Below are 15,651 nucleotides of genomic sequence, written 5' to 3' on the forward strand. Positions count from 1 at the left end.
TGAGTCAGGCGCACAGCCCACGGGACAGATGAAGGTCCTCTCTCATGATTCTCAGTATCACAAAACCTCAATTGGATTCAGTTTTAAGCTACCTAATCCAGATGCAGGTCAAATAAGAATAGTCAAGAGACTGTTCCAACACCAAGCACTACCAAAATTAAACACCTGAAAAGGCACAACAATAAAACAGAACGAATTCAGGTTACTTCATACAATACTGCAGAAATTCAACGCATTACAGCTTTCAAGCACTTTGAAACACAATTTTTATCTATATATAGCTGATGGAATGCTTACTAAGACATTCAATGTTAAATCTATTAGATTCAGGTTTTTTATAATGGTAAGGAGGAGTAAAGCACACTCACAGACCCTGCCCTGGCAGAAGAAAGCACTTCTGGGAAAGAGATGAAAAGTACAAAACACAGTAAAGTGGTCAGGGAAGGATTTAGTTCAAATTTAGGACTATATTTTTGTCCCCAAGATAAATTTTTAACTACCTGTTCTACAGAGAGGATATATACCTGCATATACTTTCAAACAACATTCAATAAAAAGGATTACCTGACAATGGGGAGCTAGGAAACACATCATGCTATATCAAACAAGAACTTCTTTCTTGCTCCATACCAGTACTATATTTTATTATATCCATGTTTAAGGTCTTCTGGCACCTACTTGCATGAGCTGGACAGATTGCTGATTTCCCAGTCTTTTCCATCTCCTACCCCTTTTTGTATTTTCTGGGGGGGTTTCTGCTTCTGTTTCTGCTTGCATTCAAAACAAATTACAAACATTTATCAAATGTTTGTATATAAAACATGTATGTTTGTATCCAAAATGCATCAAAACATTTCTGATACATTTGAGGTTGGCTGTCTAAGAGCAGCAGTGCCAAAGAGTATTGATAATACCCACAAATATTTGACCATGTTAAATAAAACATGAGATACTGGGTTTGTCTTCCTTACTGTCAAACTGTTTTTCATAAAAAAACGTAAGACAGATAAACCTAAAAATACAGAGGGATGTTTGCTTTTAGACAAATCTAAAATTATTTTTTGCCCTTTAGCAGAACCAAGTTTCCTTAACTAAACTGTTTTTAGATGCCCATTATTATTTCTTCCATTTTTTAAATTTGTTACAAAGTACCTACAAGAACAGAGGAAGGGCAAGAATATGTTTTAGGAAAAAAGAAAAAGTCATGTTTAATAAACTTTAAACAGTAGGCTTACAAATTGTGCCAGCAACATTCCATTATATTGTTTTGATAAATGCCAAACACCCTGGGAAATTAAAAGCAGCTTCATATTGCAGTGACAAAATTAAGATAGGTTTTGGTGTACCTATCAGTCAGCTGAAATGCAGACATTAACATACTAACTTTGTGGATCCTTGAATGACATTCAGTGTCAAGATGAAAGCAGCTGACTCAAATGCAATCTGAATTAGACAGAAGTAGAAAAGGAAACGGGGAAGAACTTTGAGGAACCAACAGAAGTTCTAGCTTCACTTTCCTTTTTTTTTTTTTTTTTTTCAAGATAACACCATGACAGGATTTCAATTCTAAATGAACATCAATGGCTCTGCAGCTATGGTATTGTCTGCGTTAGCAATCTTGCTCCTCACCATACTCTAGCTTGCCTCTCTTTCCCCTCATCACCAGCAAAACACTTCTCAACATGCAGTGTAAGTTTGATCTGAACGTTAGGACAGGGAAGGACTAGAGATAGGCCATGCTTCCCTACATCTCCACCAAGCTGAAATGTTTCTCAAGGGTCAAAACATGGACCTGCTCACGCAGCAAGGTAGGATTGTGGGTCTGCATCTCAAGGTGACTGGACTGGCGGCAGCAAATTCTCAGTTGGTTCTCAAAATGAAATTTAATCCACAAAAAAGCTCTTAACACCTTCTTCTCACACAGAACCAGACTGTGGTGAGCAGGAATTAGGAGATTGTGAGGGTGGGGAAAGGTGACTGTCATCTAAAAGGCCCTGCTGGTAGCCTGGTTTTCTGAATTATCAGCAACACTGGAAAGTAAAGCTAGAATACAAAAAAAATCCATTAATCTGAGTACCCCGCTGACAATCAGAACAAAACTCTTCCCTTCTAGATGTGCTCCCCACTCCAGATATGAACACTGTACCATTACCTGATGGATACTGCCCAAAACACCAAAGAGTTCATAAGGCAGTAAAACACCACTGAAAACAGAGTGCTGTATTTCACATCACATCATCTTCAGACTACTTGAAAAGAAAAACATCAACTTTCTAAAGCTCCTGGTTTGCTCAAACCACCTCCTTGGAGATAATCTCACTTTCTAGAACCCACCTAAAAACTTCAGGATCAAAAGAGATGTTCCAGATGACATGGCCTGAGGTGTAATGTGAACACTAAAGGCTGAAAGTACTTCCAGCATAACCGTGCACAATCACAGGCTGGTCACTTCTGTGGTTGTTAGCATCAGAAAATTGAACATTTTGAAGGAGAGGACTTATTTTACACTGTATGAGTTGAACAGATGAAAATTAACCAAACAACTCCATTCTCTGAATACTATTTTTATATTTTTCATCACAATAGAAGAACAGGAGATTATGCTTAACATTTGGTTGATGTCTAAGGAAAAATCCACCAGTGAATATTTCACTAACAACCTCTGCACAGAGTACAACATGCAAAATAAAACGAATAGAGCTTGAGAAAAAAGATAAAAATTACACTGTTTTGGAATGCCAAATGTAAATACATCATTTTCAAATGAAACTGTCAAACATCTTGTTGTGGTGGTAAAAACCAAATCACTATGCAAAATGATAATACAAGAAAAGTCAATTGTATGTTTCTAATAATAAATGCTCTTGTGGCTTTTGAAGTCACAAAAAAACTCTTGGCTGAATTGAAGCATTGATTTCTGTAGTTATTTATGTGCAGTTCCTATTAGAATTCTATTGAATTCCTTGAATGGTGAATGGAAGTGCTTTTGAAAACACACACAAAAACTGTTAAACAAGGGACAAAATAAATGGAGAGTGTTGCATTGCCAAAAAGTTTCTAAAAGTCAACAGAACATTTCAACATTTTTTGAAGTGCAAGTATGTATGACATGGTTTGATAGAAAATAAGTCTAATACAAAAACAATATTCAAAATAAATTTCCACATCACTCCTGAAGAGGAAGCATAAACACTGGTATTTGCTTCTCAGACATTATTTCTAAATAACTTGCAATACTCTTCAAATATAATCTACAGTAAAATATAGCTTCATTTTACAGAATTTTAAAATCCTATCACTCCATCTTTTTGTCCACTATACACCCAATATAATGATATTTTACTTACTATGCATACAGATATATCCAAAGTGGACAATATATGTTAATTACACTAACAAAATGAAGATAGTTATACACTGCCAAAAGAAAAGTTTTGACTGTGGGTTTTTCTGAGTACTAACAAGAGACATTTAAGTCTGAAAAGAAGATTTTTAGAATAGAGCTTTCTGTTTACAGCAGAAAAATAATAACATTAATAAGCTTATCTTCAGAACTTCCGCATCAGCCCATTTTTATTTTAACAGAAACCACATTTCTTTTCTCATGGGAAGTAATGAGCACTTCTAAAATAATATTACCAAGAGAGCTCTCCAACAACTTAAGTAGTATCTTATTTTGAAGCAATTTAAAAATATTATTATAGCACTGCTCAATACATATATTATTTCTTTTTTCCTATTTTTCCTTATTACTCATGGCACACTCATTCTGCTGAACTATGGCAACTTCTTTGAATCTGCAGTTACACATCTTTGTCCCTAACACAATGACATGATTTGCTATCACGCACTACTATCTGATGAGAGATGGATCTCTGGTCATATAACACATCCCAGCTTATTGTACACAACTGCTGGAGCACACACAATTATCATGGCACCCCAAAACACAAAATACATTCAAATGAATATGAAAGTCTTCAGTGGAAAAAGGCTTTTGCAGATACCAGAGCAGCTACAATCATTTCCCACAACAGTTAGAATGAATCTGTCTGGCAAACAAAGGAAAAAAAAAAACGACTGTAAAGAGGTGGATTGGAAAATGCTTACACCAATCTAACTTAGAAATAGAAAACAGAGATTTGAGAAAGTAGCTTTACTGGCAACATAAGTTCTATTCAAAGGTGGCTGAACATGAGCTGAAGTTTCAGATGTTAATCAGGTTTCTCTTTCAAGCTACTCTCTCACATACATTTCATTAGTATAATTTCTACAAAGCACTTTTATTTCTGTTTTCTCAGGACTGTGTATGTGCTTCCAATGCCAAAGAAATTATTATCTACATCACCCTTACTCAGAGAAAGATGCTTTTTATGAAAATCCTGCAGAAATCATCCAGCATTAATGAGCTCCCATATAGCTTTCCCGTAAAAGGCGGGAGAACATATGTAACTGGGGAGGGGACAGCACCACAATCATTAAAAGGAGGCAATGCCTCTGCTAGTAACTACAACCCAGTCTTTAAATTGCTTACTTCAGTTTTATTAAATAGCTTACAGCTATCTAGAGAATTTCTAATCTTTCATTTAATTAATCTCAAGAATGAAGTTCTCCTGCAGGAATTTCCTCCTGGAGGACTTTTTGTCAGATGTTCATTTTCAATCTATTTTCTAGTCCTCTACTGAGGAATTCTTGGTGGTTACTCACACCTCTTTTTCTTACTGTATGTCTCTCAATCTTTCAAGTGGATGTGTTTGAAAGCAGCGATATTTTAATTAATATCTTTATTATGCCTGTTATTCAATTCTATACAATTTACTTAACCATTGCAAAGCTTGCAAATAATCCAGAGTTTCTGCAGGCATGCGGATTGTGGAAAGTCAAAAACAGCTTTACCAGAAGAACCCAGGGAACCCCCACCACACTGCATCCCTCCCCAGGCACACACTCCCAGGGTCACTTCCCCAAGCAGATCCAGGAACTGTAGAACAAGATACTCAAGTCTATACAATGAGAAAAAGGAAGAGACAGTATCACCAATACCGTAAGTCTCTTAATTAACAGCAAACCTATTAAGCGAAATTGCCAAAAAATTGTAACCACATTATACTACACAGGAAAGCAAAGCAAAAATAATGCTTTCCCAACAACAAACTCTAAAATTATTTTCTTAGTCCAAATTTGAATATCTGAAGGTTTAAAAAAATTCAAGCCACTTCCAGCCTGATTAGTTTACAAATCTGAATTACATGGTATATTTTAATATATCATACAATGAAAGGAGAAGCAAAATGTTACTTAGTGAAGGGTTAAGAAAGGTAAGTAACTTTCACCACCATTAATGTTCTGTCCCTCCTCACCTAGCTGCATGTATAGTCAACTTGAGATGACAGAACCACAACCAGCAGCAACTGTATCAGCCCTTGGTACTGAAGAATCTAAATGAGTAGTCTTATTTAAGCACACAGGAAACAAGTAAGCCAAAAAAAATATTCAAATCATTTGGAGGTAAGACCCCATAATATAACCATTTGGTCTGTTTATTCCATTGTAATACTACTTCTGCATTTCAGTTTCTCCCTTGTGTGGTTGTGTGTACCATGGTTATTTCAGCACAAATGTCACAACAGATCATGAGATTTTCAGACATTAAAAAGAATAATTTACCTTTCCTTTTTCCTTATGTTGTTTACCAAAACTCTACACACTTTAAAATCATTGCAGGGCAGCTGTCCTTTTCCTCTTTCCTCTCTTTTCTATCCCAACTTAGACAAAGATGATACACCCCTTCAGTTTTAGAGGCAGACACATTTCGGTCTTTCAAAACCTTCTTTTCAGAAACATTACATCCTTCCAAATATTAAACAGATCTGTCTATGGAAAGCAGGTGCACTTGGATGAGCTAACAGGATGCACTGTCTTCTTAAAGAGTCAACACACAAGCCTAAAACATAGTAAGTGGGGAATTACTTGTAGATTAGGATTCTCAAGACTCATCCATAGCCTCATTTGCACTCAAGTACTAAAAACAAACTGTGGCATCAGTCCTAACTGCAGTCTACCTCCCAAAAAAAAGGTAAGAACCTCTTCCAAAGTAAGTCTCAAGTGCAGCTCACAGTTTGGAGGTTACAGGCCACAGATTTAAAACTTAAATGGCAAGTTCCATAAAATTTTATTGTTAAGTCTAACAAACTGATATACATCCGTTCTCCAAAAGTAAAGCTTTTCTAAATAGGAGCACTCTAAATTCAGGAAAACATTTTAAGAACAGTACTGAGACTATAAGCAGTTTAGACACAATACAAAACATGGTATATGCAGTTCACACACACAATTCGCACGGGAAAAAACAACTTACAATGCAACAGATCACTGGACATCAGCATTGGTCATCTTTAACCTTATTTACACATCAAAAGACAAAAATATGTCTCACTTTTTCAGATGACACTAACAGCTTGTTGCATGTATCAAGACAGACAAATGCAAAGTGACATATGCTAATTTTAACTCTCCAAAGCAAATTTTTCATGGGAAGACTGCAGGCTTTTTTCCCCAGAAAATCTCTGAATTCACTAACAAGGTTAATGAAAAGAAAACAAACCCAGTTTTATAATGTGTTCTTCCTCCTAAATTGTCTTTTTTTTAAGCAAAAGCATTGAATCATAATTGTAAAACGTGAGAAGCATTTTTTTCTGTACAAAGAAAAATACATCACATTTTGGATTATTTTTTTGTTCAAATCAGTTATAAGAGCTTTAATGACAATTAACATGTTTTGCAACTTCATGTCTTAGGAAAATATAAGGGAAAGCACCATCAAGAAATTATCTCATGGCCCAGATAAAAAACAGTGCCAAGCTGGAACTTCAGAGAGCATTAATAGCAATAACTGTTCTTCCACTGACTGGTATTATTTTCCATGTGCTCTTATTGACCATGTGATAATTTCTCTACCTGAAGGCCAGGAATTAACCACTCTATTCAACTAGCTCTAATTCAAGCCTGAACTAAGTGTGAAGTTAGTTCAGCACTGCATCTCTGTTGGCACACACAGAGAGCACAAGTTCTGGTATGTCACACTTGAATTTCTCCTTTTAAAAACACAGCTTTGCAGTGTTATCAAATCCATTTGCTAGACTCTTGCAAATATTACCTTCCACTGTGACCAGAAAACACAGCAATCTCACTTGTTAATCTTCTCCAAGACAAAGTATGCCAGCTCATCTCCGAGACAAAGGAGCCACAGCAGGCTCTTTTTACCAGCTGCTGCTCTGGTTTACATGGACAGTTATCCATGATCATGTTTGATACATTTTGATCATTGTTTGATACAGTTTGAATTTCTGGTTTTAAACCTGACCTATGCCATAAAAAAAGCAAATTACTTAACTGAGAATCGTTTTCTCATCTAAGAAAATACTACTTATGTAACTTTCATTGAACTCAATAACTGACACAAGTTTCAGAGCAGTACTGATAAAATTTGTTTCTGGATGCAGTTTTTTGCAGCAGATACAAAACAGTCTTTGGAGGTTTGCTTGGCTGGGTTTTTGGGCAAGGGGGTGGTTTGTAGGTCAGAGAGATGTTGGTACACAAATACAAAAACGTGGCCAAAGGACTCAGGAAAAGCTAAAGTACACTCAACTGTCTTAATAACCTTTTGGACACAAAATGAGGATCATTTGCTTAACCCAAGCACAGTTAACAGCACAAAACCAAAACCAAAAATTAAAATTGTTACTCCTAGCAAACACCAGAAAAGAGCTTACATTTTTTTTTTTAATTAGCTTATTAACACTATCAAACAAAATAGCAAAAACACATATTACCAAACACCTTCAGACTGATATCTCCCATGAAAAAGCACCAGTCAGAACAAGGTTTTGACTAGGAGATATTTAGAAATTTTTAATTTAAAGTCCAAAACCCAGGCTAATAAGAGAACTGAATACATCCTCCTTAAACCTAATCTACACCATTCTAATTTACTAAATAAATAAATAAATAAATAAATAAATAAATAAAAAATCCAAGTATGAAAATGTTAATCTCTAGTAGCGCTACATTTGATTGTCATTTGAAGATCTGGACTTTTGGTCATGCAGAGTAATTCAGTTATTATTCTCTAATCTAGTTACCCTGAAAAAGATAAGAAATACCCAGACAGACAGTGTAAGAACGTACATGTCAGAAGAAGTGGATTGTCTATTTCTTACTCATCAATCTTAGGGTCAGACTGAAGACTGTGAAGTGGCAATGAAGAGCTCACTTCACACCACAATCAGTGAAAATATTTCCCAGAGCATTCCTCATTACAGATCATAAATACTCATAATTAAAAGGCTGTTTATTTTTAAATGGATATTAGCCATTTCCCCCTTCCTCATGTAACTGTAGAGATGGCAGCATCTCATAAACCACACAAATGGAATTGCATTTATCATCCAACAGTCACAGTAAATTTGTCCAAGAAGTAATTGCAGTGTGAGACAAAGTAGTGTGCCAAGAGAGGTCTAATTGCATCACCCTACCAAGTCTTTTTTTGAAGGTACATAAGCTGAGAAAGGAGAAGCTGGTTCAATTCTCACATTTCAAAGACGAATTCATCGAGTTGTTTGTCTGATCTGCTGAGAAGCTCTGTGACCACCAGCTGTAACATTCTGTGGCATGTACTGGGACACTGCATACAACCAGTACAGACATAGCGTGCTGTTAACCAGTCTTTTTACCTACTCATCTGGACATTGAATTCTGGTATGTCAGCACATCAATAAAACTTCTGTGAACCCTTTAACTGCTATAAACTTGAAGTAATTGATTTTGTAAATGACAAACAGTGATAGCTTTCTAATAATCCTGAAATTCTCCAAAATAAAGATGGAGATTTGGAATATGTACTCGCATATATAATACTATAATTATATATATATATATATATATATGTATATACTTAAAAGGAACTCCAAAATTTTAGAAATTAAAGGATTTCAAAAGCCAAATAAAATTGTTTTTGTGCTACTTCGCTGGATTAAAAGTCCTGAAGGAAAAACAGCCTCTATTCCCAAACAAGCATATATGAACAGCTGGTCCAGACAGCAAAGACCTGCTGTTGTATTACCACCCCACTGCTGAGCTCCTCGGGTTTTGTCTCCAGCTCGAACCATTCTCCCCTCCCTTTGCTCTTCCACCTTCGCAATTCCTTCTTTTCCCCCATGAATAATTCCATATTATATACATACACAAACCATTTTTACAGTTACTTAGGTTGGAGGACATTAATGCCCATGAGAATTTTGTGTGGCCATTTTATGAAAAGTGACAGCACCAGAGTGAAAGTGTGGTATTGAAAAAAAAAAAAAAGAACAGTCAACCATCTGCTGAAAGATTCTCTTGTTTGACCATTTTTTTAATTGGTGGGAATGGAAGTGAGGTGACACAGAAACAGGATGTGAAGGCAAGGGATTCATATGATCTTGTACCAATCTTAAACCCAGACTAGGGAAGGGGAGGAGCAAGGCATATCATGATAAATCAGAGGATCAAATTATTGGTAGTAAGAAGACAAACCACAGAAACGTGCTATTATCAGTTTAAGGAAAATAGTTTAACATTGATTCCAACACCAAAAAAATCCCATGCACGTGTCTACTCTTCGTTTTAATTTAAATTTTGACCAGTTGAAAAGTTAAAACAGAATATTCAATCCACCGTAATTTTCAGAAGACATTTACCCAACCTACTGACTATGTCCAAAGTCTAAACTGCCCCAAGCAAGCTATTCTTGTTCCCACATACAGGTGAGTTTATGGCTAACCCATCCTGGCTACCTTCCCCTCCAGTGTAACTTCCCCTCAGTTCTCCAGAACACGTTTGCAAAGCATGTATCCCACTTTCTCTATGTGAACATAAAGCAATGCACAAAACTCCCATGTACACTCAACAAAATCCTTATAAAGTAACGACCATAAATAATGACCCAGTGAAATGGAACCCCCAGATGCTGCTCAGGACCTTTCAGCAGTGCTGTTACAATATGAAAGCAATCTTTTAAAAGTCCCTTTATCCCCGAGTAATCATGTCACACACTGTTGTATTAGGCTGCCAGCCCTGGAGCTCTGCATGCCCAGAAGCCCCTATGACATCACACAAACAGAACCAAACATTCACACACAGCAAATGCCTGCCACAAACACAGGCCTGATGTCTACTGAACCAATGTTTGAGCCCACGTTCCTGCAGCAACTTTTGTGCAGGTGGATCCATCTGCCCAAACAGGAGCCACTGCAGGATCTGAGCCAAAATGATGCATCCTGACTATTAACTTACCATATATTTCAAATATGCTAATGGCAGTGATATGTAAATAGTACTACATGAACTCTGCTCATTAACAGAGCTCATCCACTCCACAGAGCCATTAGCATTACTTCTAAGATTACAGGATTTTGGGTTTTATTCATGCTTTACAAATATAGCTGCTAATAATTAATTAATTCTAGTCACAGAAAAACAGTATTGGCTGAACTCTCCTGCTGCTATAGTGTAAGTGTACCCAACCCTGAAAGTATTTTTAGCATGGGTGTTCAATCAATACTGTACAATCTAAATTAGACATTAATAGACATAAGAATTGTAAAGCATGGCAACAAACAATACACGTTCCGTGGACAATTTTGCTGAAGAAGTAACCATCAAAGGAAACTCTAAATAGGTAAATCTGAGTCCAAACAAATTTAACTTCAAACATAAAGAAAACATACTGAAAGGTAAAATTATTTAATACATTTCTGCTTGTGAGGAAAATGCATTTGTATTTCAATGTTTAATGTGACTTTAAAAAACTAAACTTAAAAACACACACATCATCTAAAAACACAAAGAAACTGTAATGACAACAAAATTACAGCAAAAAAATCAGACCAACAGGACATTTCTGAGTTTATACCTGGGAAACATTGACACACGTGTATATATTTGTAAGCTTATCACCCAGAATCATATTTTATCAACATGATGCAAGCCAAAGTCATGGCAATATGTATAAACAACTTTTTAGGTCAGTGAAGCAAGAAATCCATTGTCAAGAAAATGGCATCCATAAGATTATAATACTGAATATATTACGTTCAAGCAATGAACTGGAAAACTTTCCTACAACACACATATATCTAATAAAAAATGGGTTTACCAATTCTAATGTAACTCATTCCTGTATTCCTGCAATGCACATTTACAATGTGATGAGCACACAACGTCTGCACGCCTGTGAACACGTCGGTGGCTCTCAACATTACAGAGCATTTATTTGCCAAAACAAGCAGGCAAATGTGCACTTACAAAACCCTTTACCGCTGAACTCCGAGTTTAACTCAGGGCAAGAGAAATGCCCCGTGGGTGAGCAAATGTATGTGCACACTGCAGTTTAACAATTATTCTTCAGATGAGATCCATTAGCACTTGTGTAATACACAAATCACACAGATATTTTCTATCTCACAGTCGAAGAAATTATAACAGCTTGGCCACACTGAAGTTCTGGATGGGTGTAAATAGTAGCATGAAGTTCATTCACATGTATTTTACATCCGAACGATGTATATCCTTCGAACAGACCAGAGGTGGGAACATTTCACATACGCTGGCAGCTATCTAGTTTTGGCTACTCGCTCTTTGAGATTTTTGAAAGGAAAAAGACGTTATGCCTCTTCCAGCCGATGCTGCAACAGCATGCACGAGTTAACCCATCACCAGGTACACGGAAAGCCTCTGTCGCATATACACACAACGATTATACAAGCCTTCTGCTCGAGGGAGACACTAAAAATGTACCAGAGGAATGCAACGACAGCACTCAAACCTATTTTCCCTGCCCATAACCAGGGCAACGCGCACATGTGCCTAGAAAGCACAGGATCGCAAAGTTTTTTATTAAACACGCTAAAATAAAAATCGGTTTCAGGCGTTCCGCAGAGTTCATCGCATTTTAGATACCCCGAACTGTCCCCGCAGCTCGTTCCCCTCGAGGCTGTTTACGCGCCCCCCCGCCCCCCCCCCCCCTCCCCGAGCTCCACACAGCCCCCACATCCCTTTCGACAGAAGGGAGCCGGCTCTCCTGTTTTTTCGGAGAGGGAACCGGAGGGAGAGCGCACACACACGCCACCCCTCCACCGAAAGGGCTCAGGGCAGAGTCGCTCTCCGCCCGCGGCGACCTGAGCGCGAAGTTGCGGGAGGGGGAGCGGCGGGGGGGGGGGGGGGTCACAGCACAGAGACGCGCCTCGCAGCACCCCTCGTCCCCCCAGCCCGGAGCCCCGAGCGCTCCGGCGGCCGCCCTTACCTTCATGTAACATCCACGTCCTGGTTCCAGATGGAGCGGGGAGCGCGGAGGGAAGAGGCGCGGGGGGTGCGCGCTCGCGCCGCTGCCGCCCCGCGCGACCCCCAACCCGCCTCCGCGGGCGCGCGCGCCGCAGACGCTCGGGCACGCGCAGCGCCCGCACCCCCCGCGGGATCGGGATCGAGACCGGGAGCGGAGGCGCCGCTCGCCGCCCCCCGCTCAGTCTGCCAGCAGCGCCCGCCCGAGCCGCAGCCTCGGGATCAGCGACAGCAGCCGCCTCGCGTCCCGCCGCAGCGGCGAGCGCCGCATCGTACTGCAGCGGCTGGGCCGAGGGAGCGGGGGGAGGAGGGGGAAAAAGAGCTGGGGGAGAAGAGGACGGAGGAGCCCCGGGGGGAAGGCGGAGGACACCCCCACCCTCCGGCCTCTCCTTCCCCCCTCTCCTCACAGCGACCGGCCGGAGGGGCCGCACGGGCCGGGACTCTCCCTCACGGGGCGCGGCACTGCCTCGCACGGACCGGCGGCTGCCCAGCACGCAGCACCGGCCGGGAGGCAAAGGGGACCGGGAGGAGGTAGAGCGGCGGGGCGCTGCGGAGGCACCTTCCCTGCCGGCGAGCGAGCGAGCGCCCGTGGAGCAGGAGGGGGGAGGACCTGCAGCCTCCTCCCCTCATCGCCGCCCTCCCGCCCGCCTCACGCGGGCAGCATAGCAACCAACATGGCGGCTGCGCAGTCACCCGGCGGCGGGCGGGAGGTGGCCCCCGAGAGCTCGCGAGAGCCGAAGGGGGGCGGGCGCTGTGCTCTCCTTTCTATTGGTCCAGCGTGTGTCTGTAAAGGGGAGGGGACAGGACCGAAGAGTGCACCTGGCGGTCTGATTGGCGAGGCTTACCATGGCTGAAGGCGGCAGTGAACAGGGATTGGTCAGCTGAGCCGTCACTCGCGCCCGTAGCCGGGGGCTGAGGCGCGCGGCCCTCAGCGGCAGTCGCTGCCTGTGGTTGTTTCCCGCCGCTGTCCCGCTGCTGTGCCGCCTGTGGGACGAGGTCCTGCTGAAGGAGGTTGTGCCCGTGGGAGCCGCAGGCTGCTCTTCTGACCCGCTCCGTTCGGAGGGAAAAATGAGCCACAGAGGAGCAGTGGGGGTGTCTTAATGTCGTAACCCTCCGCCTTGGTCACATGGCCACCCACCCTCATCATGCAAATGTCCCGGAGGGTCATCACTGCCTGCAGGTCCTTGCCGGAGCTTTCCAGAGTGTGAGATGTATTGTGCTTCTTGGCCACATAAAGATTTTCATAAGTGGCCCATGGGAAGGTTTGCGTTCAAAGACGTGGTTTAACACAACCCTGTCCTTTGATGTACTTGTCCTGTGTATGAAAGGGTTTGGTTAAAAACGTCTTTAATGTCCACTTATTAAAACACAACCTCTCACAACAAGCTCTTTACCTAATAACAGACACATAGACTATATAGAATCATTTAGGCTGGGAAAGACCCTTAAGATTACTGAGTCCAGTGTTTGGGAATGAGTTACTGGATTTCACAATTAAATTCCTAACCATAGCAAGATGTGGAGTAATACTAAAGGAGTTTGCATGTTCTCTTCTAATTAGGAAGCTTTCTAGAATACAATTCGTTTGATGTTTGCAAACCTTATATATATTTCCAGCCTAAATTGCTCTTGTGCCAGTTTTGTTCTTTTGCTTCCAAAGTCCTTCCCTCTTAGCAGTGTTTTCCCCCACTTGCTTTTAATAAAGTAATCATACCCCCTCCATGTTAATGGACTAAATAATCCAGGGACTTGTAGCTTCTCCCATTACCTGAGTGAGTATTAAAATATACAGGGTACTCCACATGATTTCTTTCAGGAACAAGTTGAATCAGGGGTGAGAATACTGAATTTGGGGAAAGCAAGCAAGCCGAAATTTCAGATCACAATCTCTAGAGGACTTGAAAATAATAGACCTCTTAATGATAAAGAGTAGAAAACAGTTATAAATTGCTGAGATTTACATTTTATTAATGAAAGTCTAAATGATGACAAAGCTTGAAATGTGATTGATTCCCCTGGATTGAACAATTCCTAGACTGATGATTTCATAAAGCCCCAAAATAATACACACAGCATCAGTAATGCCATACCTTATTGTATTCCTGGTTCTCCAGCTCTTCCTGAACATCTCTGTAGTTACATTGACAGACTGATTGTGGTGCAAGTAGAAACATCCAGCAACTGCATCCTGCATTTGTGAGCTGCTGCCAGCCTCTCGAGCAGGGCATATGTTCTGTGCATCAAAGGCATCCTCGGCTGCAGGGTTGTCTTGGTTTCCTGATAATTCTCTTTCAGATCGTATAGAATTTAGTCACAAATTGCACACATACATTTCAATCCATTTGCACTTAAGATTCGCATTCTGTCTCACATGTTCATATAATTTTCTTGTGCGTGGTTTGTGTTAAACATACAGTTATGTTCAATCTGACAAGAGCAATAATTAATATGTTACTTTCAACTTAGTGTGATGGAGGAGCAACCCAAACCACTCAATGTGATGGTTGTAGAAGTACACAATATTGGCAAATGTAACCATGCAACGCTATAAAGGAATTTGTTTTGCTGATCTAACAAAATTGGTGACATACAGATATCATATATATATTCCAAAGTTAATTCATTGCAATATGTTGTCTTTTCTGCATTTTGTTGTTTACAGAAGACTTGATTCAAAGCCCTAAATCAAGGCAGTGGAAGATTCCCACCGTGTGCAGAGTACTTCAGGTCAGGCCTACATTGCACTAAATAGACATTGAGACAAAGTTCTCCAGCTCATGCTCTTACAACAGCAATGGAGCAAAATTGCAATGCAGAATGTTTGAGTGCAGATATTGCTCAGACCTTACAATGCAGAATTCAGCAAAAAACTTACTTTGCACAATTCTGAGTTACACATTTTATACCCTGACCAATCTCTCCCCAAAATTATGAATGAAAGAGAGAAAGCAAACTGAAATGTCACTTTGACGTTATTTACTTGAAAGAGCACATTCCTTTCTCATGTAAAAAGTGCATTCAGCTCAATTCTCTTTCAGGAGTATGGCTCTTTCATATAACAGCAAGTTTCTGGCTGTTGTCTGCCTGTGTATATAAGCAATGAAAGCTGTGTTTTGCCAAGGTATTTTGCATGGCAAAAGTTTAATTTCCAAACCAGTATATGGGGATTTATCTGTACCCTTTTGATGCATTTCAGGGAGGATATGTTATCTCATGGCTTGCTGTGTCCTGCTAGTAAAACACCAGTATCTTAAACTGTTTTGTACATGTTAAACCTCT

General features: G+C 40.2%; 1 protein-coding gene across 3 annotated transcripts in view; it reads right to left on the bottom strand.

Annotated features, from left to right (window-relative positions):
- PTPN4 (protein tyrosine phosphatase non-receptor type 4) overlaps positions 1 to 13,421 on the bottom strand; it is a 111,927-nt gene extending 98,506 nt beyond the window's left edge. The window contains exon 1 of one of the 3 annotated variants that reach the window (XR_009277707.1): positions 12,338 to 12,978. Coding sequence is in view for 1 of the 3 variants with exons in the window: in XM_058839349.1 (XP_058695332.1) it covers positions 12,338 to 12,350 (13 nt within the window). In the remaining 2 variants the exon portion in view is untranslated. Of the gene's footprint in view, positions 1 to 12,337; positions 12,979 to 13,217 lie in introns of those variants that run through there. The other 2 variants (XM_058839352.1, XM_058839349.1) reach the window with 2 other exon arrangements.
- Positions 13,422 to 15,651: the final 2,230 nt, after the last annotated feature.

Source organism: Poecile atricapillus, chromosome 5 (assembly GCF_030490865.1).
Source record: "Poecile atricapillus isolate bPoeAtr1 chromosome 5, bPoeAtr1.hap1, whole genome shotgun sequence".
NCBI classification, from domain to species: Eukaryota; Metazoa; Chordata; class Aves; order Passeriformes; family Paridae; genus Poecile; species Poecile atricapillus.